The sequence below is a fragment of the Ambystoma mexicanum genome, chromosome 6p (genome assembly GCF_040938575.1).
Source record: "Ambystoma mexicanum isolate Mex_15411 chromosome 6p, UKY_AmexF1_1, whole genome shotgun sequence".
Lineage (NCBI taxonomy): Eukaryota > Metazoa > Chordata > Amphibia > Caudata > Ambystomatidae > Ambystoma > Ambystoma mexicanum.
In genome coordinates, this window is record NC_090935.1 from 256442686 (window position 1) to 256467651 (window position 24966).

General features: G+C 48.4%; 1 protein-coding gene across 3 annotated transcripts in view; it reads left to right on the forward strand.

Moving 5' to 3' along the window:
* Nucleotides 1-24966, forward strand: part of SMAD4 (SMAD family member 4) — an 850418-nt gene that overhangs the window by 182578 nt on the left and 642874 nt on the right. For all 3 annotated transcript variants that reach the window (XM_069626978.1, XM_069626979.1, XM_069626980.1), the window contains exon 4: nucleotides 2639-2668. In XM_069626978.1, the coding sequence (XP_069483079.1) occupies nucleotides 2639-2668 (30 nt within the window). The remainder of the gene's footprint in view (nucleotides 1-2638; nucleotides 2669-24966) is intronic.

The window sequence follows — 24966 nt, forward strand, 5'->3', positions numbered from 1 at the left end:
GTACACTTTGTAGCTACTTTTTAGAATATTATACACAATTCAAAGGTAAGCTAGAACCTAACAATTTCGGAATGTCCTTATGCAATTTAAACGTGAGTAATACCTTTGTAAACTATTCAGTTTCAGGAATAACATGGAGATTACAGGCCCACAGAAGCAGGTAAACAGTTTACAGAGCTTGTAGTTACCTTTCATAATAGTAGAAACAATGCAAAGGTAAGCAATAACTTTGTAATACTTTTTTTAGTATAGTAGACACAATTCAAATGTAAGAAAGAACTTGGTTTCAGATCCTCATGCTAGAAACCATACCAACACAAGGTAAGATACTAAGCAATCTTTTCACAGTGCCTAGACTTTAGGAGTCCTTCCCCCATCTAGTTCTTAGTCTATTTCAAGGTCGGATTGGAGGTAAAAAAATCTGTTTATGTGGAATTCATCTGTCTGTAGCAAATAACGTTTCTGGGTGAAAGGGTTCAGGGACTTCGGAGAAGGACCTCTACAAGCTTTTTGGCCTGGGCGAACATGCATGTGTGAACACTCAACCCCACGAATTACCCCCCCTAGCCACATAGGAGCAACAGTATGACACTAGGTAAGTATTACCTTGAGTCCCACAGTACCTGATGAAGAAGATTAAGCTGGATGCCTTCAAGATGTAGCAGCGATGGACCAAGTCCCCTGTTCCTTGGTCGTGGTGACGAAAGGAAATACTCTGGATGGGATTTCACGGCAGTAGTCGAGACTAGGTACTCCCAGCAAATGATTCTTCAGGCTCCATGGTGGGTCTGCAGTTTTTGTGCCTTTTCGGAGACACCAGTGAAGAGCGTCGCTTGTCGCTTGCTTGGTCCTGCACTCTGGTAAGGGGGCTTTGACGAGTGGAATCTTGCTTCTGCATGTCTTGAAGGAGCCCACCGAAGTTTTGCAAGAGTTTGCTCAGGGGAAGATGATGCAATGCAGGATGGCTGCAGGTCACAGGGTATTCACGGTTTGCAGCCCAGGAAGGTCGCAGCATGTCGTGGGATGGCTCAAATTGCAGGCTGTCTTAGGACTGATTATGCTCACCCGTCCATGGGAGGGAAATCATCCTCTTTGGAACTTCCCGGTCGATTCGAAAACTGGGTCAGGACAGCAGTAGGCTTCACCGGTTACTGGGAGGGGTTGCTGGCGTCTCTGGTCGTCTTCATCTTCGGTTCTTCTGTTCCAGTGGTCGAGTTGTCTTCAGCCTCCAGATCTAGGCCATTTATCCAGGAACCCCAGCACTCATGCTACATTCAAACTTCGATGGGGTTGCTTTCTTTTCAGGACAGCCAGCCTCCCATTTAGGATTGGTTCCAGTTGGGCATCCCAGAACACAAAGGACTGCTGAGTTTCTTCACACACACTCTTGTGAGCCTAGGCAGGCTTCACTAAGCATTGCCGCCGAAGACAAAAGTCACACCAGGACCTCCTCCACCCAGGACGGCAGAAGAAAGGACAAGCACACAAGAAACTGCGACAAAGGAATACAGCCACACCCTGCAGATAAAAATAACACAAGAGGCGGTAGACCACGTCCACTGCCACCAACCAATCAGGTATGCCTGTCACTGTAACACAAATGTTACAGGAGCAGTGAGAAAGGGGATACAGTGTAACCCCTCAGCACTCCACAATAGGTGGGGTGTGCTGATCTCAGAATAGAAAATGTAGAAAGAATAAAAAGTATCTATCTACCCTTGTGGACAGTAGTTCACACAAGGAAGATAAAAGAACATACAAAGAGAAGCCCAGAGGGCTTCCAGCAGCCGTGCACAAAAGGTGCGGTGTGCTGCAAAAGTAAATTACATATGCCTTGAACAAACCTGCCTCCATAAAATAAAGTAAAAAAATAATGAACTAGGGTTCCCATAGACAGAGCAAAGGATGAGTGGAGAGAAAAAAGCTCTCATTGACTCAGGAGAACAGAAAAGAATCAATGATTCCAGCTAAAAGTGCTGGGGTTCTAACAGGTGAAGGAGATTGGGCATAGAAATGAAAAATCTACCTAACCGTTGCACTATGCAGTTTATCCTTTTGCCTGCTGGGATCATGTGCACCCCTACCCCGGGGAAATTTTAAGAAGTTTTTTTGGTGGTCACTTGGACACTATCTGTGGGACAGTCTTCACAAACATATCACATATTTATATACAAAGTTTGAAAACGATTGAAAAATCATTAGATTTTGCCACAAACATTAAAGGGCTAAAAGTTACAAGTGGTGGCAGACCTTTAAGAGAGTGAATATGTGTACATTTAAATAACAAGAGCAGGTGTGTTTTTATTTTTAAAGATGAAAATAGGAGGCGCTATGTGGGAGACGGTTACTCTTCTGTTCTTCGCTCTCCATGCATCGCTTGCTTCTTATTTCACCAGTGATTATGTACAGCGGGTTTGGATGGCCTACGAGCATGGTTGCTGGCTGAATACAGGCTCATCAAAGCTTTTTTCACATCAGTGGGTCAGTGAGTGGTGTAGAATAAAAGTTGCAGTTTGTCATTTCTAAAGGCAACATTTGGTTTAATGACAACCGTGTATGTTTGCAGTGTTTTTGTTTTAAATGAAACATAAATGCCCAAAGTAAAAATGTTTTGTCTTTTTCTCCCCCTTCCCCGAAGATCTCTCAGGATTGACACTTCAAAGTTCTGGTAGGTACAATTTATTCTGTATTTTCTTTTCCATAGTTTTTTTAAAACGCAAAAAAGAAAAACCATAAAAGCTAACAATTTGATGTATTTGTAAGTTTGCATACGATCTACCAAAAGCATGGTGGGCACTAGTGGGAGAAAAGGGATGGCCCCAATATGAAGCAACGGGCGCATTCGCGCACACTTGCACCACCTGCAGGTTTACGATCGAGGCACAAAGAAAAGGAGAGGCGAGGAGTGAAAAAATAACACCCAGTCGTTCCAAATTTTAATTTTATTGTGCATTTGTAAGGTGCTTAAACAGCAAGGCATTGTTTCAAAGCACACACAGGACAAAGGTGGGGGAACAGGGGAATAAAAGGCAAATACACTACCACTGATGAACAAGATGGAGGCGGTCCTACTGGGTCTTCTTCATTCGGAAATGTGCAAGTGCAGAGAGGGAGGAGGAACAAGAGAAGGGAGGGGGTAAGTGCTAGAGGTTCCACAGAGGAGGAAGTGCCAGAGATCCGTTGCATTCAACAGGTAAGTGCTTCAGGGCGATCACTAGGTGAGGAGTGGTCACCTGCCAATACCATAAGTGCAGGCCTGTGGGACAACATAGGCCAGTAGGTGACCAAAGGCAAGTGCTGGGAGAGGGCGGAGGATGAAGGCGATTTGACGGAAGGCCAGCACGAAGGAGGACACCAAATCAGCGACTGGGGTTTAGCATGGGAAGGAGAGGGAGAGGGAGGTGGTGAAGAGAAAAGTCTTGAGGAGCTTTTGGTATTTGAGGAGATCCGGCTCGAGAGGAGGAAGGGGGAGGCTGTTCCAGAGGAGAGAGCCAGCCGAGTAAAGAGATGGGCCACCAGCTCACTGTTTAGAGAAGCGCTTGACACGCAGAGAGTTGGAGCCAGGGCAGTGTAAAGATCTAGAGGGAGAGTAGTTTGTGAGAGCAAGTTGTAGATAGCGTGGTCCCTGGCCCCGGATGGCTTTATGGATGATGCAGAGGGATTTGAATTTGATCCTTGCAGCAACTGGGAGCCAGTGGAGAGCTTTTAGGGCTGGAGAGATACAATCCCTGGGCTTGAGGCCAAGGATAAGTCTCACAGACCTATTCTGGATAAGCTGGAGGGGGCAGAGAGAGGAGGAGGGTAGATTAAGGAAGAGGCTGTTAAGTAGTTCAACCTAGAGAGTACCTGAGCTCTAGAGAAATTGAGCTTCTGCGGAAAAGTGAGGAAAGGAAGGATACCTCTGAGGAGGAGGTGTTGAAAGTGGGCCTTCTTGGCAAGGTCCAGGATGTGAGGGAGGAAAGAGAGAGGAGTCGAAGATGACTCCAAGGTTTCTGGCTTCAGATGAAGGGGGAGAGCCCATGGAGGGTGGCCAGAGTGAAAGGAGAAAGGAGGATGGAGGGAGCAGGAGTCCCAAAAAGAAGTCTCTCTTTTTTGCTGGCATTGAGGCAGGGATCATTAGAGGCACACCAGGACTGGATAGCAGATACCATAAGATACCATAAGATAACATAAGAAAACCTAAGATGACATAAGACCTTAAAGGGGTATTACATGGAAATGCTATGATATTCTAGTTATATTTATTTTCTAAATTCTGGAGAACAATACTGACAAAATAGCTTCTAGCTATAAGGACTGTGTACCAAATTAAATACGGAACAAAATTAAGAAAGCTTTTTTTTCTCGATAAAACGTACCTCTATAATGAATCCCACTTTTGCTGCCTACATCGGCTTTAGCAATTTCTGTCAAATGTGAACCATTTTGCGTTTGGCCAGTGAAAGACTGATACCTATTTTGTCTCACCACATTCAGTAAGGGACTGTAAGGTTAGTCCAAAGACGTGTTACTTTTGTAGCAAAGACATTAGTCAAATGCCTGTTTTCCACTTTGTAGAAACTCACCGTACCAGTCGGTATCACTGTGGGCCTGTTGGTCTATAAATTGTTGGATGTGTGTGTTTTTTTTCTTTTTTTTTTTTTGTATATCCTCCCCATCTTGTTTTGAACAGTATAGTGTCCTGGGCAGTTTTAATTGGTACTTTTGCTAGATTAGCCTTCCAAAACACAAACTAAATAAATAAAAGGCTTGGTCAACATAAAGTAAATAAACATTTGGTATACAAAACACATGCCCAGTGACCCATTTGTACTTAGACCAGTAGTAATTCATCTATGGCAATTGGTTAACAGTGACTAATTTGGTGTTGGTAGCAGAGTAATTCATTAATAGGCAGGTGTGGTGAGAGCTAGAAATATTATGAATTCAATGATAAATGGAATTGAATAGGCTTGCAAAAGTTTACATCATTGCTTTTGGCTTTTGTTGTGTGCATAATTGGGCTCCTCATATTATAGAAATCACCAACGCGCCCCATCCTTGGACAGCAACACGGTTGAATGATTTTCAATTGTTTGTAACTGATTTGAGACAGGTGCCATGTGTTTGTCTTTTCCAGGATCACATCCTCTAGGGATTCATACTTGTCTATTATCAACCACAGTTGAGATGCCTCTAATAGTCAGTATAATTTGCTTTTATTTATTATTTCCCAAACACCACCCCAGAATGGTCTACTCTCAAGACATTCAAATAGCATGGATGCGAGATCATAATTCCACGCTACAGTGCCAACAATAATACTATTGTGGTGTTCTATAATGCTTCATGCCAGACTACTCCTGCTTCTAAGCATTGTAATAAAAAAGTTGCCCTCCTTAACCCATTACCCAGAACTTGCTAAGTGTAGGCTGCCCTCATGCTTTATTCTGGTAGATATCCACCCTTGTTTACAACAGTAATGAGATCAAGTCAGGCCTTATTGGTGATCAGACCTTGATCATCGTCCATATGGGCTATGAGAAAATCTATCTAAACTAGAGCTGCTGATCAGGTAATTATAACTCGTTTTAACAAACTTTTTGCTTAGCTTAAGTCTGAGGTAGTGACCATCAAAGTCTCCTTTAGAGATTTATGAGTAGATGAATCATAAAGAGGGACCTTTACAATGTTTATAAATATGACACCTGACCAGGTTCTGCAATAATATCCGTGTAGGCAGAGTGGCTCTATCCAGGCACATATGTTCAGTGATCTATATCCCATGCCAAGCACACCATCTTGCCCTTCTAAAACCACTTTCGCTAAATTTGATTTCTATGCCTACCCAAGTACCCCTTTCCCTTCCAAAGAACCAATGTACTCTCCAAAAATATTTAACGTGTGCTCTAAAAGTAGAAAGTCCCTTGTACTCCTAAAATACTGGGAATGTCACTGCTTGAAACATGTCTAGGAATGCCTAAAACTAGATGAGGGTAGGGTCTGGTGTTGTGATACATTCTCCAAGCTTGCCCTGTGCTCATAGAAATTCTTCCACTAAGACATTTAGTTAAAATGGATTAGTACATAGGTGTTTTGGAGTACAGCTCCCATGATATCCCACCATTGACTGTGCAAACTAATATTGAATGGGTTGCAGTTCAAAACATTTCGAAAGCTAAAGGATGCAGATTCCTGGATTAATTGTTTGAACATTTCCAGAGCTAAAACCGTTTTGATTACATCATTCTGGCCTCATGAGATTGGATAGAAGTGGGACCATCTGTTCACTACTTTAGTAAGTCAATCAAGGACTTTATTTGCATTCATTGAAGTAGTATCAGTAGTGTGACTTAAGAACAAAACTGCCAGGTGTTTAAGATTGTCTTTAAAAATTTTTAGGCAAGATCCATGCCACATGTCTGCTGTCATAAATAATTGAGTGGGAAGAGTCTGTCCGCCAATGTATTTATTCTGAATGAGAGGCACAGCTCAAAGGCTAACAAGAATTGAAAAAGTGATCAAGGATAGCTTGGTTTGCCTAGTTCCATCAAAGGAATTGTAATTTGTTACATCATGCCTGCCTGCCGCTTTGAAGCGGGAGAAGACCAGCTTTAAGCGTAATATAAAAAAAAATGAATGCCATTAATACAAAAAAAGTAGCAGCTCAAGTTTTATATTAAGGGCCTTAACCATATTCTAGAATTGCAGAGAAAAATTGAAACCTTCTAAGGAACTGAAGAGAAGGTGCAAGACATGCAGTCAGATCCGTCAAACTGATCTGGTGTGATCTGCTGGACCAAGTTCTTTTCATAGAGTCGCCTATCTAGCAATGGGTGGGTAAGGTAGGACTGAATGTCAGCAAGGATAAATCTTACAATTCTTGGTCATTCTATAAACTGTCGTATAATTAGCAACTTTTTGGCATCTTTTCCATGTTTAGGTCCTGTCCCAAAGTCCTTGATATTGTGCATGATTGGGAATAAAGTTGATTTGTGATGCAGAAAGAGTGTATCATAATATGTAAACGTCAAAAAGAATCCTCAATCTCAAGCGTTGGGATAATCAAAAGGGTTTTACAGTTAGTGTTTCAAGACAAATGGATAGCATCCCTGCATTAACATGTTCCTAGCCCACTAACACGTCCCGTCCCACAGATAACTCCTTAAATGCGCATCAGGTGATCGCCCCCCACAACATCGAAAGGCATTTACCGGGCCTTTGGCACACTGCTCCCACATCCTCTAGGACAATCTGTTTCTTTGTCTCCAGGGGTTGGTCCTCACTTTGTCTAGGTCTATGGGGTATGACATGAGATTTCTTTCTGGAAAAACATGGCAGTTCTGATGCTTTTCTGGTTGCGTCCTTCTTGGATGAGGGCTACAGGTCTCCACCTCATGACCACATCCGCTGTAGATGAGCAGTCATTTGTGTGAGCCAGTTTGAACCTTTGAGATCTGTTGGCATCGAAGTGATGGCCTTTCCGCCAACACCTAAGGCTGGCCGAATGTTCAGAGTCAGCATTAGGAGTACACAAGGTTATTCCTAATGGTAACAACCAGAAATGCATGGTGTAAATACAAACAAGGGTAGCCTAACCAAAGTCCACTAAGATGTCAGGAAATGTAATCACTAGGCGAACAAGGAGGACGTTAAGGTAAGATATCAAAATAATTCCTCTCCCTGGTTTCTTTTGTCAAGGAAGATCTTCCTTGACCCGCCCACTCCCACATCACAATCCCTTCCATCCTACCTAATTTCTTTGTTTTTTCTACTGGATTTGGAAAGAGGTTATTTTTGCATCCTTTACTTCATAGGTTCCTATGGGACCCACATTCTTTTTGCTTGTTTTAAACCCCGTCCTGACATTTTGGAGCTCAGTAAAGCCTTCTGATTTACTTCCTTTGCCCCGTTTGCCCTTTCTTATTGTAAACTGACTAGTCTCTAAGACTGTCCTTACTGAGAATCTAGTTCTCTTTATAAATTCTTGTATTTCTGCAATTACACACATCACATTACAGTGCATTTAGGATACTTTGTATCCTTCTAACTATTTATGTAATGGCTTGTTGGTTACTTTGACAATGTGCCTAAGACGAGCTGGTGGCAGCTGTGTGAATTTGACAGTTTTTGTGATATTTAACCCGTGCACTTAAACATTTATAGTGAATGGCTGTTAAAGGTGGCTAGCACCCTACGATGGCCATGCACCAAGATTTCTGTGCTTGTTCTATGGCCTTCTTCTTGCCTTCTCAGATCAGGAAATGCCTTATAAGGAAATTCTTTTCCTGGGGAAAGCTGCTGCTTTTGTGGGCTAAGCTGCTTTGTGTGTGTGTGAGCCAGAGAGGGGGCTGGGACTGTCTAGTGCCAAGCCAACAACTTGGGCTCCTGAAAGTCTGTTGCTGGGCAGATGTTTTGACCAGTGGTTGTCTGGGATGAGACAACCAGTGGCATGTTTGAATGTTACAGATCCTTACCGTTGGTGGGATTAGCCTTGCTCCTAGCTGAAAACCTGGATAAAAGTGGGTGTCCTGCAACTGTTAATCACCAAATCGTTGGAGCCAATACCTCAACGAAGAAGAGCAGCCTGTTGATGAATTGAAGACGGCTCCTGCATCAAGTGCAGTGATTGACCCGGTGAAGCCCTGCTCCTCTGCCTGATCTCCAGAAGCTCTCGTTGGTGCTTGGACCCCTGAACCGGTGGCAAGAAGCAGTCTTGGCCCCTGCTCAAAGATCTGTGCCTTCGGAAGTGACCATGGCCCTACCAGTAGACTGACCAGCTCCCTCCTGGTAGACCTTTCTGCAGCCATTGCCATTCCAAGCAGAGCTTGGTTGTTTCCTCGATAACAGGCTGTGACCCTGAGGATTAAGACTGTTGGGTCAGATTTTTCATTGTATGCCAAATCCTTCACCTGTGAGACCCCCAGCACTTTTTTGATGGACTTGTGGATTTCTTTTGTATGTTCCTAGGTGAGTAGGAACTACCCCGCCCCCCCACACTCTACATTTTGTATTGTAAAATCAGTACACACCACCTTATGTGGAGTGCTGAGGGGTTACCTGGTGTATGCCCTTTCTCACTACTCCTGTAACATTAATGTTACAGTGACAAACATACTGTCAGTACCGGATATGCTGGATCCACCTGTATTCTCTACACCAGGGTGTATGTGTTTGGTAATCGGACAAACGACAGGATTACCACGTTTCTAGAGAAATCTTTCGGATACCCTGTCTCTGGTACGGACCTCAACTACCAACAGTCATACTTCGTGGGTGTCGGGCTTGGAATGTGGTGACGTGTAATAAAAGAAAGGTGTTGCTATCGGGAAACACACTTCTGGTACCCTTATCCAATCCCCAAGTGAAGTACTTACAGATATGTTGTGTGGATCTATCTTTGAAGAAACATGATTGTAGGTCAATTCAATGAGGTGCAGTAAGACACTGAAGAAGGAAACTCTGAGAACTAAACATGAAGGCCTTCTATCTGTCCCTGCTTTAGTTTATAAGCTGACTTTTGGTATAGAAGAAAGGCTGGATACATGGCAGGAAAGAAGCGCAGGAAAACTGCACAGCGTGAATACCCATAAAGGATTTGTTGATCGGATGCCCATTTCATGGGCTGTCCGTGTTTTTTGTAATTGACCTGGAAGTCCTTCAGGAACTTCCGGGTGGTAGAGGATTGCTGGCATATGTCTCTGTTCTCCGTGCCTGGCGCCATCCCCATTGCTTCCATCTTGGGTACAGGCGCCAGGCTCTGGTATGGGTCCATCTGTGCTGGGGATCAACTGTTGGGTATGCCCTGACATGTGCGCGGCTACCCTAGATGCACCCGCACCTAAGCGGCAACAGTGGAGCCACCCGAGGTCCGTGCGTTGCCCCAAGAGCTTCTGGGTGTCCCCCGACAGGAGCGCGGACACCCAGCAAATGCCACGCTAGTCTCTGCGGCAATACTGAAGGGGAGTCCCTAACAATAGGCCCCCCTCTAGGTCTCTCCCTGGGACAAGGTTTGAAGGGGTGTTTTGCATGGTATGCTCAGAGAAGATCAGGTGTATGTACATGGGAAGAGGGTTCCCAGTGTGGGGTTCTCAGGACCATCACCCTTACACTCTAGGAGATATCTATTCCTTTGCCACCAAGAATCAATAATTCTTGAGACTTCATATTCTTCTTCTGCCTCTGATTGGCAGAGGTGGGCGGTTATTGAGGCTGGAATGTGTCACTCTTTGTTGGCATGGCTGCAGGAGGAAAACATGAAACACTGGGTGTATTTTTAGATGTGTAGCAGTTTTAGTTTCATTGCTACTGGATTGATTACCTTGTCAAGGAATTACGATCCAATGAACCAGGGTTGGAATTTTCATGAGATCCCTGGTCATTTCAAGTTCTTGGTGGATAACCATACTTTTTGCCCTGCATGATATTCCGGTCCTTGCTTTGGTGGCGGTTGGTATTTTCTTGGGCTTGGAGTTGTCTTTGTTGTAGGTTGGTTTGGATAGTCTTGTGCTCTTGTTGCATATTCTTTACCCATTCATCTGTGGTGGGAACAGGGGACGAAGTGATAGATGTTAGAGGGATGATCTTTGGATGACATGCTTAGTAGCAAAAGAAGGGAGACATCCCTGCATATGAATGTATCGAATTATTGTATGTGAATTCTGCCAAGGGTTGGTAGCTGGCCGGAATTGGCTAATTTGACCGAATTCTTTTTACTGTATGGTCCAGTTGACTGAATTTACGCTGTGCAAAATGATCGTACAACCAACAATTAGGTCAACTAGGCCATACAGTTCCATTAATTTGAGCGGGGGATGCGGGGGTCCCGCTGCTTCCGGGTCATTGGAATACAGCGTAAGGGACCCAGCAGCGTTAGTTCTGACCCGCTTTGCAGAGTTAGATGAAAAGCGGATGCAGAAAGGTAAGTGGGGGGAGGGTGGTGATGTATTTGGGTGTATGAGGGTGTAGAGCGGATGAGGTTGTAGAGCGGATGAGTGTAGAGATCGGATGAGTGTAGAGATCGGATGAGTGTAGAGAGCAGATGAGTGTAGAGAACAAATTAATTTATAGAACAGGATTACTGCGTAGTAGCGAATGACTCTAAGGGGCTGATGAGTGCATACTAATGTTGGAAGGGGGGCATGCATTGGTATGATTTTGCCCGCAGCAAAATTGGATTTGCAGCGAAATTGACTGTGGTTATTTCCGCCATGAACAATAGTCTATTATTCTTTCCTGCAATAAGGCGTTCCATTATGGTCAAATCACATGCACATTCTTAAGTAGCTTTGGTTTATTAAATTGTCCTTCCCTGTCTTGTACATGTTCATGGAAGGGGCTCCATACTGATAGGAACTTGTGTTACATCCCTGCTTTCAGTGCACATACTTTCTCCATAGCCAAGACCCCCCCCCCCAAATCTTCACCCCCACCAAGCTATTATGGGTCCCTCAACTGTTTTCCATCCCTGGGCCAGAGTCATGCGTGCTACCATCAAGAGATGCAAAATGAGAGCTGCTCTGTTACCACTTGCCGCATAAACCCCCTCTACTTCTGCCCCCAGCAGGATCCCAATTGGTGAGTACGGTAGTTGTGCCCCTGTGATAAGTTTTGTGTCCCAGGATCTCGTTCCAATATATTTTTAGCTTTAGGACATGTCTACCACATATGCTGTAAATCACCTATTTCTCCACATTGCCTCCAGCACAGGGGGGAGGGAGGGTAATTTGCAATCATCCCATGTAGCCAGTGGGGGGACAGGTGCCATCTATAGCAAATTGTGTATGCTGTTTCCTTGATAGATGTGCTTTTGGACGTTTTGTGTGCCCTCCTCCAAATTTGTTCACATTCCTCTCCCGTAATTCGGGTGCCAAGGTCTTTTTCCCACCTATCCATATGTGGGAGCTGATCTACCAAATTTGCCCGGTCCAGCAGTCTGTATAGTCTGGACAAAACTTTAGATGTCGAGTCTTCTTTGAGGGTTAGTTCTAATCCTATAGGGGCTCTTGTGCTGCCTTTGTGACCTCCTACTGTGAAACCCAGTGCCTAACCTATATGTATTGGTATCGTTCTTCCTCTCCTATACTAAATTTCTGTTTACATTCTTCAAAATGAAGGGCCTTCCCGTTCTGAAAAAAGTCCTCTAATATCAGGGGTTTTGCTCCCCTCCAAGTGTCCCGAAAAGTGTGTTTCTGCCCCGGGGCATCTGCTCGTTTGACTTCCCCCTCCAGTTTCTTCCTGATCTCTTCTTTATCCCTAACATATATTATGGATTGGGATATGAATTCTCCCTGTACTACCCCTTTACATGCGTCCCAAACTATCCTCCAATCTGTTTCCCCATTATCATTTCCTTTGAAGTAATTGCCAAGCACCTTCTTCATGTGTGCTCTCAGTGCTATATCACCCAGAATCAGGTCATTTAATCTCCAATGTTTCCGAGTTTCTGGGTTGTCCATGGGCATTTCAATTTGTATTATCACTGGGCATGGTCGGTTAGGTATTTAACCCCGATTTTCTATTTTGACCACTTGGGGATTAATGTTGCAGAGATTAGAATCATGTCTATTCTCCAGCATGTGGTCTGGCATGGATTCACATGCTCATGAATATTCCCCGTCAGGCCGGGAATCCTCGGTATAGAAGAAAATCAGTATCAGTTTCGTTTCTGATCTGTCTTTCTTTGTAGTAACCAATCACTGGTCTCTGGGTCATACTGCCCCCAGCCAATTGCCCTCCCCCTAAGCCCCGCCTCTGGCAGCCATCCTCAGATTTTTACCGCACGTTCAAGTATTGGGAGTCCTCATGCTGTAGCTCTCGAGCTTTTGCTGCATTTTCACTTTTTTCAGGAGATTTTTCTCTTTTTTCGGTTAGATAGAGCCTCAAGCTCCACCGTTTCTGCATCCGATCAACGGGGATCCGTTTCGGAGCTTTCTACGCCCCTCAAGGGTGAAGATTTCGTCGGGTTTCGCTTTTGGAGGATTCCAGAAGTTCCGAGGCCAACCCTGGACATGGCCCAGGATAAAGGAAGCTCGACACCCGGGAAGCTGTTCAGGACCCGCCCTGGATGCCGGCTTCAGAATGTTTTCAAGGAGGACGAGCATTCGTTATGCCTCTGTCTACATGAGGACAAGATGCACACGGAGAGGGACTGCGCATTTTGTGGGAACATGTCGGAGCGGACCATGAAGGATCGCCACCTCCGTCTCACCAACTGGCTGGAAGGGAAGAGCCCGTCAGGCGAGAAGAAGAAAAAGAAGTCAGAGCGGTCTTCTAAGTCCTGTGAGGGCGCCCCGGCGACGGGGGCCCAACAAAAGGCTTAAGCACCACAAGTCCGCGGGCACCGGGAGCGCCGAACGGTCGGGCTCCTTGGCTGCCAGGCAGGGCGCATCCTCCCTGGCGCCATCAACCACGAGCCAACGCTCTGGCTCGGGTAAGAGGAAGTCCAAGAACCCGGCAAAGCTTCTGGAGAGGCCCCGGTCGATCTCGAAGATTCCGGCAGAGGGGGAGCGAGGCCCGGACCCTCCCCCCAAGGTGAAGGCCCCAGGCGCCCAGAAGGTGACGATGGCCTTAATTCACCCTGCTAAGACCTCGATTGAGGATGTTGTTGCGGCCCTGGCTCAGCCTGTGGAGGCTACACCAGTGGAGGCGCCCTCAGGACCCAGAGTCTCCCTGCCACCGCAGAGGGAGTTGTCTTTCAGGCCCATTGAGAAGACCCCCACGAAGTCCTTGTTGGAAAAGGTGGGGGAGGGGCTGGTGGCCATCGTGGATACGGACACGACCTCTGAAGAAGAGCTCATCTAATTCGTGGAAGAGGCCCACCCAATCGGGAGGGATCCCGACGAGGGCGACGACGAGAGCGACGGGGTCGCCAACAAGGCTCCTCAAGAGCCCTCGCGCCTGCCGTTTTCGGCGCCGCAGGACACTTCGGCAGCCATTTTGTCAGCGATTCAGTCCTTATGTTCGGAGATAAGGACAAGGTTGCCCCTCCCCCCGACGGAGGTACCGGAGCCAGACCCGACAGGGGAACCGGAGCCAGGACCTTCGGAAAGTCCACCGCATAAGAGGAGGACGCAGTCTACGCCACCTGTCCCACCTCTGCGGCCTGCTCTGCCTTCCCCCCGGTCTACTACCCACGGGGATGATACAGGCACGGACACGGCTACGACAGGTACAGATGATGACGACGGAGGCGACGACGGTACGTGTCCCCCGTCGCCCCCTGCTCAGGCGTCCCCGCCCGACGAAATTGGATCCTTTCATGCCATGATTTCCAGGGCATCCGAGCTCTTCCAGCTCTGCCCAGAAGAGAAGGAAGGGTTCCTTTACCAACGGCGCGAGGCTAAAAGGAAGACGGTCCTCGCTGTACCGCTTCTTGATGACATCTGGGATGAGGGGCTCGCCCTCCTCAAGAACCCTGTCACGGCGCCGGCAAAGAGGGACCGGTACGAGAAGAAGTATCCGGCTTCCCGACGCTGCCCCCTTGTGCCTTCGGGCGCAACCTACCCCGGACTCGGTCGTCTCGGCGGCGGCAAAGAAGAAAGCTGGGGGGGCATCGGCCTCGACATCAACTTCCCGCCGGACAGCGAGGGCAGGAAGTTGGACACGATGGGAAGGCGGATCATCTCATCCGCAGCGACGACTATCAAGGCGGCCAACGCGCTGGCTATTGTAGCCCGCTATGACAGGGAGTTGTGGTTCAAAATCGCCTCTCTGTTGGACTTCCTTCCGGACGCCAAAAGGGCTGAGGCCCCTGAAATCCTACAGGAGGATGAGATTGCTTCGGACCACGCCATCACGGTGGCAACGGACATTGCCGACACCGGTTTCCGTCAGTTGGGCAACAGCGTTTGCTTGAGACGACGAGGATGGCTCAAGGTCACAGATTTCCGCCAGGACGTACAAACCAAGGTTTTGGACATGCCCTTCGACGGGAACAACCTGTTTGGAAAGGCGGTTGATGAGTCCCTTCAGGCCATCAAGACAGACACAGAGACTGCCCGGGCACTGGGAGTGCTCCAACGACGACGGCCGTCCTTTCGGAGCTCCGGAGGCAGACAAGGTGCCTCCAAAGGATCCGGCAGTGGCTCCTCCACGTACCGCCAAGCGGCAAGATCTTCGTCCCAGGAAGCCTACAGGGGACGCAGCAAGTCAGGTGGTGCCCGTCGTCGTCGACAGGGAGGTCAAGGAGGCAAGGCGGCCTCCAAACAAGATTGAACCGACCGTGGGGTCGGGCCCCCGCCGAAGCACCCGGTGGGAGGCCGGCTGGCGAGGTTCGTCACCGTTTGGGAGTCCATCTCCACCGACCGTTGGGTGCTGGACGCCCTGGCCCAAGGGCACGCCCTTGTGTTTCAGAAGAAGTGCCCTCGCGTTCCACCCGTGGCCAGGAAGGAAAATCTGTCACGATGCCCGCTCCCGGGGAGCCGGCTCAGGCCCTGCGTCCCCGAAAGCGGACATAAAGTCCCCGGGGAAGGTCCCTGCAACCCCTTATAGGGGCCCTTTGGACAGCGTCCTGGCACCTATGGCGCCAGGCTCATAGAAAACGTCAGTCCTGGCGCCATAGGCGCCAGGCTCATTATGAAAGTGTTAAGGTGCACTTACCTGATGCAGACCATGCTGCAGAACCCCGGCCTCCTTGAGGCCTGAAAGGAACTACTTTACCTGTGGGACTCATTTACCACCCGGGCGTGGTCTGGGAAGGATACATACCTGATTGGAGGAAGGACACATTCTAGGAACTTCTTCCAAGGCTATTTAAACCACACCCGATCAGCCACACGTGCTTCGCGTTGTTCTGCATCTAGCAGCTGGACGCTCACCGTGTCTGCTCCTGACTTCTGCCACACCTGCCAGCATCCTGAATCACCTGCAAAGGAAGGGAACAAGAGAACAGAAGAAGAAAAAGGCCTCACCTGCTAAATCTGCATCCCAGAGACATTTCGCTGACAATCCTGAAAAGGAAGACATTTATTTTTAAAAGCACATCGCATCGATCGCTGCAGCGCCGCATTCTACTCACCTTTACAGAGCGCCTCCATGTTCAGCAGCGACCATCCGGATTCGTAGTCACGCCCCCGCGCCTAGGGAGAAAAAGACAAGAACAAAGGTGAGAGAAAGAAGGGAAAAGGGAAGCTAAAACTCCATGTCAAGACTTACCTGTTGGGTGATTCCCTTTTCATTTAGGGTCCGCGCCGCATCCAGGCATTTTCGGAGCCTGGCCCCTAAGGGGAAAAAGACATCAGCGTTAATGAGTGAATGAAAAGACATTACCAAAACACTCATTAAAGACTTACCTGATTTCCACAAGGATTTCACCGCTCACCTCGGGTCGGTGCCTGTTCCCCGGCATTCCGTACCCCGGCACCTATGGGGAAAAAGACACTAGCATTAGAACATTAATGCATGGACACAAGGGGAACCACTTATAGAAAAACTTACCTGGAAGCCAAGCAAGTTTGGTTCTCACCCATCCGAAAATCCAGTGACGTAACTGGATACCAAAGCGCCCCTGCATCAGAAGCAGGATGGAGAGCTCGTCCTTCCAGACCCTAAGGTGAGACGCTACGGGGAAGCACAGAAGGGTTTTGAGGAGGGTGAGAGGGGTAAGTGGGAGGCCGAATGCATTATCGCGCAGACAGTTAACCCCCTATTCTCACCTACAGAAGGATACTTCTGCGAGTCAGACAAGCCAGATCTGGGGCCCGGACCAGTCCGTCTTCCGAACCCTGCGCATCACCTTAGACCAGGTCACAGCAGTGCGAACCATGCCAGCGCCCCTGTGGGAGTCAGGTGAGCGTTACAGAACGCGAAGCCTTCCTACAAATTCCCACCCAGGCGCTATGGAAACTTCTCAGACTGATCAGTTGGCCCAATTACTGGGGGAATTACGGGCCGAAGTACATGCCGCTCGTCAAGAGACTAATGCCCTCAAGAGGGAATTAATAATATCAAAGGAAAGAACTGATGACCTGGCCAGATAGCTTTTGCAAGGTCAAGCTGGACAAACTCCTCTACCCTGTTCCGGAGGGAACCCCGCTACTGTGGTTCCCAGTTACCCTGTGCAGATTAATCTACCTGGAAACATGCCGCTGGCCCCACCTGAACGCTTTGCTGGGGACCCCAAACGATTCGCCGTATTCATGAATCAGTGTCGTTTGCACTTCCTATGCAGACCTGGGGCCTTCCTTAATGATCAGACCAAAGTAGCCTTTGTATTGTCATATCTCAGCGGCTGCGCTGCCGATTGGTCAGTTCCACTGGTTACTCAAGATGACCCGATTCTCCGTGATTTTCAAGGATTTCAAGCAAGCATGGAAAGGTTATTTGCTCGACACTCTCAGGGGCAGGCTCTGGATGACGAACTTATATCCCTGCGACAGGGCAATCAGGACCTCCTATCCTATATTGCAACCTTTAATAGACTAATTGTGGAAACGGGATGGCCAGAGGATAAAAGAGTCACGCTATTTTATCGAGGTCTACGCGGAGAACTTAGATGTCTTGGCCCAAGTTGTAAATCCGCCCCAAGAATGCACAGAATATATAGACTTAGTGGTCCAATTGGATCATAGACTTCAAAACAGAAAAACAGATCGGTCCAGGTTTGAGACCCGGGTGTTGGTCAAGACCCACGCTAACCCCAAGGGAGTTGATGTCTCTGAGCCTATGCAAATTGGAGGGGTTAAAGAACCCTTAACTCAAAAGGAACCTGAAAGGAGGCGGCAGTTAAAATGATGTCTTTATTGTGGGAACTCTGGACACTTTCTACGAGATTGCCCGGCAAAACCGCCCCGAAAAGCGGTAGGAGCCGCTGATAAAAACCATGAAGACTGTTTCGGGAAACGACTCAGCCCGACAAGCGTAGGGGTCCGCTTGCCGAGCTTGAAAACTAACTCTCAGACCTCGCATTTCATTGTGCCAATGGTTCTCGTAGATCCAGAAAAGCCTAAGGGGTTGCATGCAATAAAGGCATACATCGATAGTGGGGCTATTGGAAACTATGTGGATCGTGAATTGGTCTCTAGGCTTAACCTCCCTCTCCGTCCTAAAACCAGCAAAGATGTCATCACCACAGTCGATGGAACTGAAATTGCCTCTGGACTGGTAACACATTCCACTACTGAGGTGACTTTTATTGGTCCTGACGGCCATCGGGAGGCAGTTGTGTTTGATGTAATCAAGGCTCCACAGTTTCAGGTTATTCTTGGAATTCCTTGGTTAGAGACACATAATCCTCGAATTGAGTGGCGAGCTAAGAGAATAACCTTCCCGGATTGTGCACAAACCTGCTACCCAGAAAACCTGAAGATTAATCTAGCATCTGTAACCTCTGCCTCCATGCAATTACCTCCGGAATACCAGGACTTTCAGGACGTCTTCCAAAAGGAACAGGCCAACACGTTACCTCCTCACCGATCGTACGATTGCCAAATCGATCTGGTGCCCGATGCACAACCCCCTTGTAGCAGGATTTATGCCCTTACCGAACCTGAGAACCTGCATTTGAGACAATATTTGGATCAATACCTCGCAAATGGTTTTATTCGCCCGTCAAAGTCCCCGGCATCCTCGGCTTTGTTCTTCGTGCCTAAAAAAGAAGGCGACCTTAGAACTTGTATCGATTACCGCGCATTGAACCAGATAACGGTTAAAAACCGTTATCCTCTGCCTCTGATTCCTGAACTCCTTGACCAGGTGAAGGATGCTTGCATATACACCAAGTTAGATCTCCGGGGGGCATATCATCTGGTGCGAGTAAAAGAAGGCGACGAATGGAAAACAGCCTTCCGTACAAAATATGGATTATTCGAATACCAGGTAATGCCTTTCGGGTTGTGCAATGCGCCTGCTGCCTTCCAATTCTTCATGAATGATGTCCTTCAGGAACTCATCGATGTTTGTGTTGTCGTCTATATCGATGACATTCTAGTGTACTCCTCTTCGGAATCTGATCACAGAAAACACGTTAGGGCAGTTCTGGAAAAACTGCGCCAACACAAACTATTTGCTAAACTTGAGAAATGTGTTTTCCATACCACAGAAGTTGAGTTTCTCGGTTTCATCCTGACACCCAAAGGAGTCCGAATGGACTCAAGAAAAGTGGATGCCATCCTCAAATGGCCATCACCTAGCTCTGTAAAAGGGGTTCAAAGCATGCTCGGCTTTGCCAATTTCTATTGCAGGTTTATCCCGGAATTTTCACGCATAGTACAACCCATTACTGCACTCTTTAGGAAAAATAAACGTTTTGAATGGTCTGAAGAAGCCGAGCAGGCCTTCCACGATTTAAAAGCTAAGTTTACCTCCGCACCTATATTGAAACACCCACGTCCAGATCTCCCGTATGTCGTCGAAACTGACGCATCCAGCCTAGCCATGGGAGCAGTTCTGTCTCAAAGAGATCCTGAAACCAACCAACTGCATCCCGTAGCATTTTGGACCAGAAAATTCTCGGCACCAGAGATTAATTACGTAATCACTGACAAAGAACTGTTAGCCATAAAGTCCACTTTTAAAGCCTAGCGGCATTACCTGCTTGGCGCTCGACATACCATCACGGTGATCACTGATCACCGGAATTTACAGTATTTGAAAACTGCCAAGGCTCAGTCATCACGGCAGCTCCGATGGGCTTAGTTTTTCGCTGAATTTGATTTCGTGATTACCTATCGACCTGGCTGCAAGAACGGCAAAGCAGACGCCTTATCCCGAATTGGAATGGGAGAATCTGATACAAACTCAGAACCAGTACCAATAATTCCCGAACAGAGAATTCTAGGCATGACTTTGTTACAGACGCTTGAAGACATTCAAGTCAGAGTGAAACAACTCCTGGACCCTACAGTCCTACAGGATTGGATACAAAAGGGATCAGACTTTACCATAGATAATGGTTTACCTTATTACCAAGGACGCTTATTCCTGCCGCACAAGGATTTACACGAACTAGTTATTTCAGGTTATCATGATACATTAATAGAGGGACACCCCGGTATTGCCAAGACAATGGAAAAGGTGAAACGACAATTCTGGTGGCCCTCTTGGCGAAAAGATGTTAAATCTTTTGTGATGTCCTGTGGTGTTTGCGCCCAAAATAAAGGTCAAAAGAAAAGACCAGCCGGTATCCTTCAACCTCAAGACATACCGCCAGCACCCTGGCACACCCTATCAATGGATTATATTACGGACTTGCCTCCTTGTTCGGGATACAATACCATTCTGGTAATTGTGGATTTGTTTTCCAAAATGGCCCACTTCATTCCTTTGAAAGGTTTACCTTCAGCTTCTGTCCTAGCCAAAGAATTCCTCGAAAATATTGTTCGGCTAAATGGATTCCCATCTATACTAATCTCTGACCGGGGAAGCCAATTCATTTCCCACTTCTGGCGCAAATGTTGTCAAATGGCACAAATCGACGTAAGATTATCGACCAGTCACCACCCTCAGACCGATGGTCAGACCGAGAGGACAAATCAGACCCTTGAGCAGTACTTACGGTGTATGTTACAGCAATCTGAAAGCAACTGGAAAAACATTCTTTGGATAGCCGAATACGCATATAATAATTCGGTACACTCTGGAACTGGCCATAGTCCTTTTTATACCTTGTTTGGACATCACCCTCGAACCTCAAACCTCGACTCACCTCAGAACCTCGGAGTGCCCGCAGTAGAACATCTTCATTCTACCATTACCCGAGCCTTCAAAGAGGCAACCACGCATTTACAACAATCCAAGAGAAAATACAAGGAGAATGCTGACCTACATCGGAGTGAAGCACCTCCGTATCAGATTGGGGATCAAGTGTGGTTAGCTATCAGACATTTACCGCTCAAAGGGCCTCAAACTTTTAACCCAAAATATCTGGGACCTTATTCTATTACGGCAATAATTAACCCAGTAGCGGTTAAACTTGATTTACCAGCTAATATGCAAATGCACCCTGTTTTTCATGTGTCACTTCTGAAACCAGTGGAACCCGGAACCCGACTACTCAAACCTCCAGAACCTATTCAAATAGATGGGGAACCCGAATTTGAAGTGAAGAACATTTTAGATTAAAAAATGTTTAGGTCAAAGCTTTTCTACCTAATTGATTGGAAGGGGTACGGACCTCAGGAGAGGTCGTGGGAACCCAGTGACCATGTGCATGCACCTCGATTAGTCAGGAAATTCCACCGACTCTTCCCAAACAAACCAAAACCCCCGGAGGGATTAACCTTGGGAGGGGCCTTGGGGGGGTAGTGCTGTCACGATGCCCGCTCCCGGGGAGCCGGCTCAGGCCCTGCGTCCCCGAAAGCGGACATCAAGTCCCCGGGGAAGGTCCCTGCAACCCCTTATAGGGGCCCTTTGGACAGCGTCCTGGCGCCTGTGGCGCCAGGCTCATAGAAAACGTCAGTCCTGGCGCCATAGGCCCCAGGCTCATTATGAAAGTGTTTGGGTGCACTTACCTGATGCAGACCATGCTGCAGAACCCCGGCCTCCTTGAGGCCTGAAAGGAACTACTTTACCTGTGGGACTCATTTACCACCCGGGCGTGGTCTGGGAAGGATACATACCTGATTGGAGGAAGGACACATTCTAGGAACTTCTTCCAAGGCTATTTAAACCACACCCGATCAGCCACACGTGCTTCGCGTTGTTCTGCATCTAGCAGCTGGACGCTCACCGTGTCTGCTCCTGCATCTTGACTTCTGCCACACCTGCCAGCATCCTGAATCACCTGCAAAGGAAGGGAACAAGGGAACAGAAGAAGGAAAAGGCCTCACCTGCTAAATCTGCATCCCAGAGACATTTCGCCGACAATCCTGAAAAGGAAAACATTTATTTTTAAAAGCACATCGCATCGATCGCTGCAGCGCCGCATTCTACTCACCTTTACAGGGCGCCTCCATGTTCAGCAACGACCATCCGGATTCGTAGTCGCGCTCCCGCGCGTAGGGAGAAAAAGACAAGAACAAAGGTGAGAGAAAGAAGGGAAAAGGGAAGCTAAAACTCCATGTCAAGACTTACCTGTTGGGTCATTCCCTTTTCATTTCGGGTCCGCGCCGCATCCAGGCATTTTCAGACCCCGGCCCCTAAGGGGAAAAAGACATCAGCGTTAATGAGTGAATGAAAAGACATTACCAAAACACTCATTAAAGACTTACCTGATTTCCACAAGGATTTCACCGCTCACCTCGGGTCGGTGATGGTTCCCCGGCATTCCGTACCCCGGCCCCTATGGGGAAAAAGACACTAGCATTAGAACATTAATGCATGGACACAAGGGGAACCACTTATAGAAAAACTTACCTGGAAGCCAAGCAAGTTTGGTTCTCACCCATCCGAAAATCCAGTGACGTAACTGGATACCAACACGCCCCTGCATCAGAAGCAGGATGGAGAGCTCGTCCTTCCAGACCCTAAGGTGAGACGCTACGGGGAAGCACAGAAGGGTTTTGAGGAGGGTGAGAGGGGTAAGTGGGAGGCCGATTGCATTACCCCGCAGACAGTTAACCCCCTATTCTCGCCTACAGAAGGATACTTCTGCGAGTCAGACAAGCCAGATCTGGGGCCTGGTCCAGTCCGTCTTCCGAACCCTGTGCATCACCTTAGACGAGGTCACAGCAGCGCGAACCAGGCCAGTGCCCCCGTGGGAGTCAGGTGAGTGTTACAAAATCACGTCCCTCAACTACTGTTGGAAGTAAGGGCGATGCTCAAGAAGGGTGCCATCGAGCTTGTCCCAAAGAGGCTTCGGGGCTCCGGAGTTTACTCAAGGTACTTCCTCGTAAAAAAGAAGACCGGAGGATGGCGCCCCATCCTGGACCTACGACGACTGAACAAGTACATCAAGGCACAGAAGTTCCGTATGGTCACCCTCCAGCACGTGCTGGGACAGCTGGAGGAGGGCGATTTCCTGTCGTCGTTGGACGTGGAGGATGCGTACTTCCACATCCCCATTCTAAAAAGACACCGAAAGTTTCTCAGGTTCGTGGTCCAAGGGCGGTACTACCAGTTCAAAGCCCTCCCGTTCGGATTGAAGTCGGCACCCAGGGTGTTCACCAAGTGCTTCGCACCGGTGGCGGCGCGGCTGCGCCTACAGGGGATCCACGTCTACCCCTACCTGGACGACTGGCTCATCCGGGCAAGGACAAGGGAACTCGCCGTGGAGCACACTGCGAAGACCGTCCAGCTGCTCACAGACCTGGGATTCTCCATCAACTTTCCAAAATCCCATCTGGTTCCGTCGCAAGTCGCCCAGGGGATGTTTCTGGTGCCTCTTCATCTGGCAGGAATAAAAAACACGATCGCCGACTCACTCAGCAGGGAGCTGCGCTCGTGCCACGAGTGGGAACTACACCAGGATCAAGTGGATCGACTCTTCCGACGATGGGGCGAACCCCAAATCAATCTCTTCGCGACGGCGACGAACACCAAGTGCCGGAGGTTCGCCAGCAGGTTCCCCCAGCCGAGGAGCATGGGCGATGCTTTCTCGTTCCCCTGGGACGGCCTATTTCTTTATGCGTTCCCTCCGCTGCCGTTGCTGCTCCGGCTCATCAACCAGCTCAAGAGGTCCCGGTGCAGGATGATCCTCGTCGCACCGGCGTGGCCGAGACAGATCTGGTTCCCGGACCTTCTGGACTTGTCAACGTCCCCACTAGTCGAGCTTCCGACGGACGCAGACCTTCTCTCCAGAGAAGGAGGCGCCATTCTTCACCACAACCCGGAGTTGCTGAACTTGCAGGTCTGGCTCCTGCAGCACTAGAGTTTGGAGGGTACGACATCCCGGCCGACTGCAGAGAGGTTCTTGCAAAGGCCAGGGCGTCCTCAACTCTCAAGTGCTACGGACATAAAGGGAAGAGGTTCTCTGTCTGGTGCCGTGCACAGAAGATTAACCCTCTGCGGATTACGGCCCCTCAAGTACTGCCGTACCTACTGTCGCTGGCCAAAGCTGGACTGTCTCACGCCTCAATCAAAATACATCTGGCTGCTATCTCCCGATGTATACCAGGACTACGGGACGGGCGTCCTTATGGTCTCATCGCCTGGTGAAACAATTCTCGAAGGGACTATTCCGATCGTTCCCGCTGGTGAAGGCTCCTGCCCCGGCGTGAGAGCTTAATGTGGTGCTGACCAGGCTCATGGGAGCCCCATTCGAGCCTATGCATTCGGCGCCTTTGAAGTTCCTGTCGTGGAAGACAGCTTTCCTCGTGGCCATCACCTCCGCACGACAAGTGGGAGAGATCCAGGCCCTATCTTGCAAGCCTCCATACTTGACTTTTCATGACACGAGGGTGGTGCTGAGGCCACACCCCTCCTTTATGCCCAAGGTTCCGTCGGACTTCCACCTCAACGAGCCCTTGGTGTTGCCAGTTTTCTTCCCGTCGCCTTCGTCGCCGGCCGAGAGGACTTTGCACTCGCTGGATGTAGCTAGAGCGCTGAAGTTCTACGTAGACCGCAGGAAGAGTTTTCAGAAGACATCACAGCTGTTTGTGAACTTTGGGACTGTGAATCAAGGGAAGGCTCTCTCAAAGACTTCCATTTCCAGATGTCTCTCCGGCTGCATCATGCACTGTCACCGGTTGGCAAACCGACCGCTGCCCGGCCGTCCGAGAGCCCATTCGACCAGAGCGATCGCTGCTACCACAGCATTCCTGTCTGGTGTGCCCCTGCTGGACATCTGCAGGGCTGCTACGTGGAGGTCGACGCACACCTTGACAAGATTCTACTGCGTCGATCGGGACTCCGGGGAGGAGTCCAGGGTCGGCCAAGCAGTGCTGCGCAACCTGTTCGCCTAAGGTGAGCCTGGTGAGGAGGTAAGAGTTGCTTAATGTTGAGTTGTTGTATTGCTTAATGTTGAGCCTGTTGCCACCTCCCGTGGTTGTGCATGTGTGTACTGCTATGTATTCTCTTATTCATGAGCATGTGAATCCAAGCCAGACCCCATGCTGGAGAAGGAACAAGTTACTTACCTGTAACTGTTGTTCTCCAGCATGGTTCTGGCAT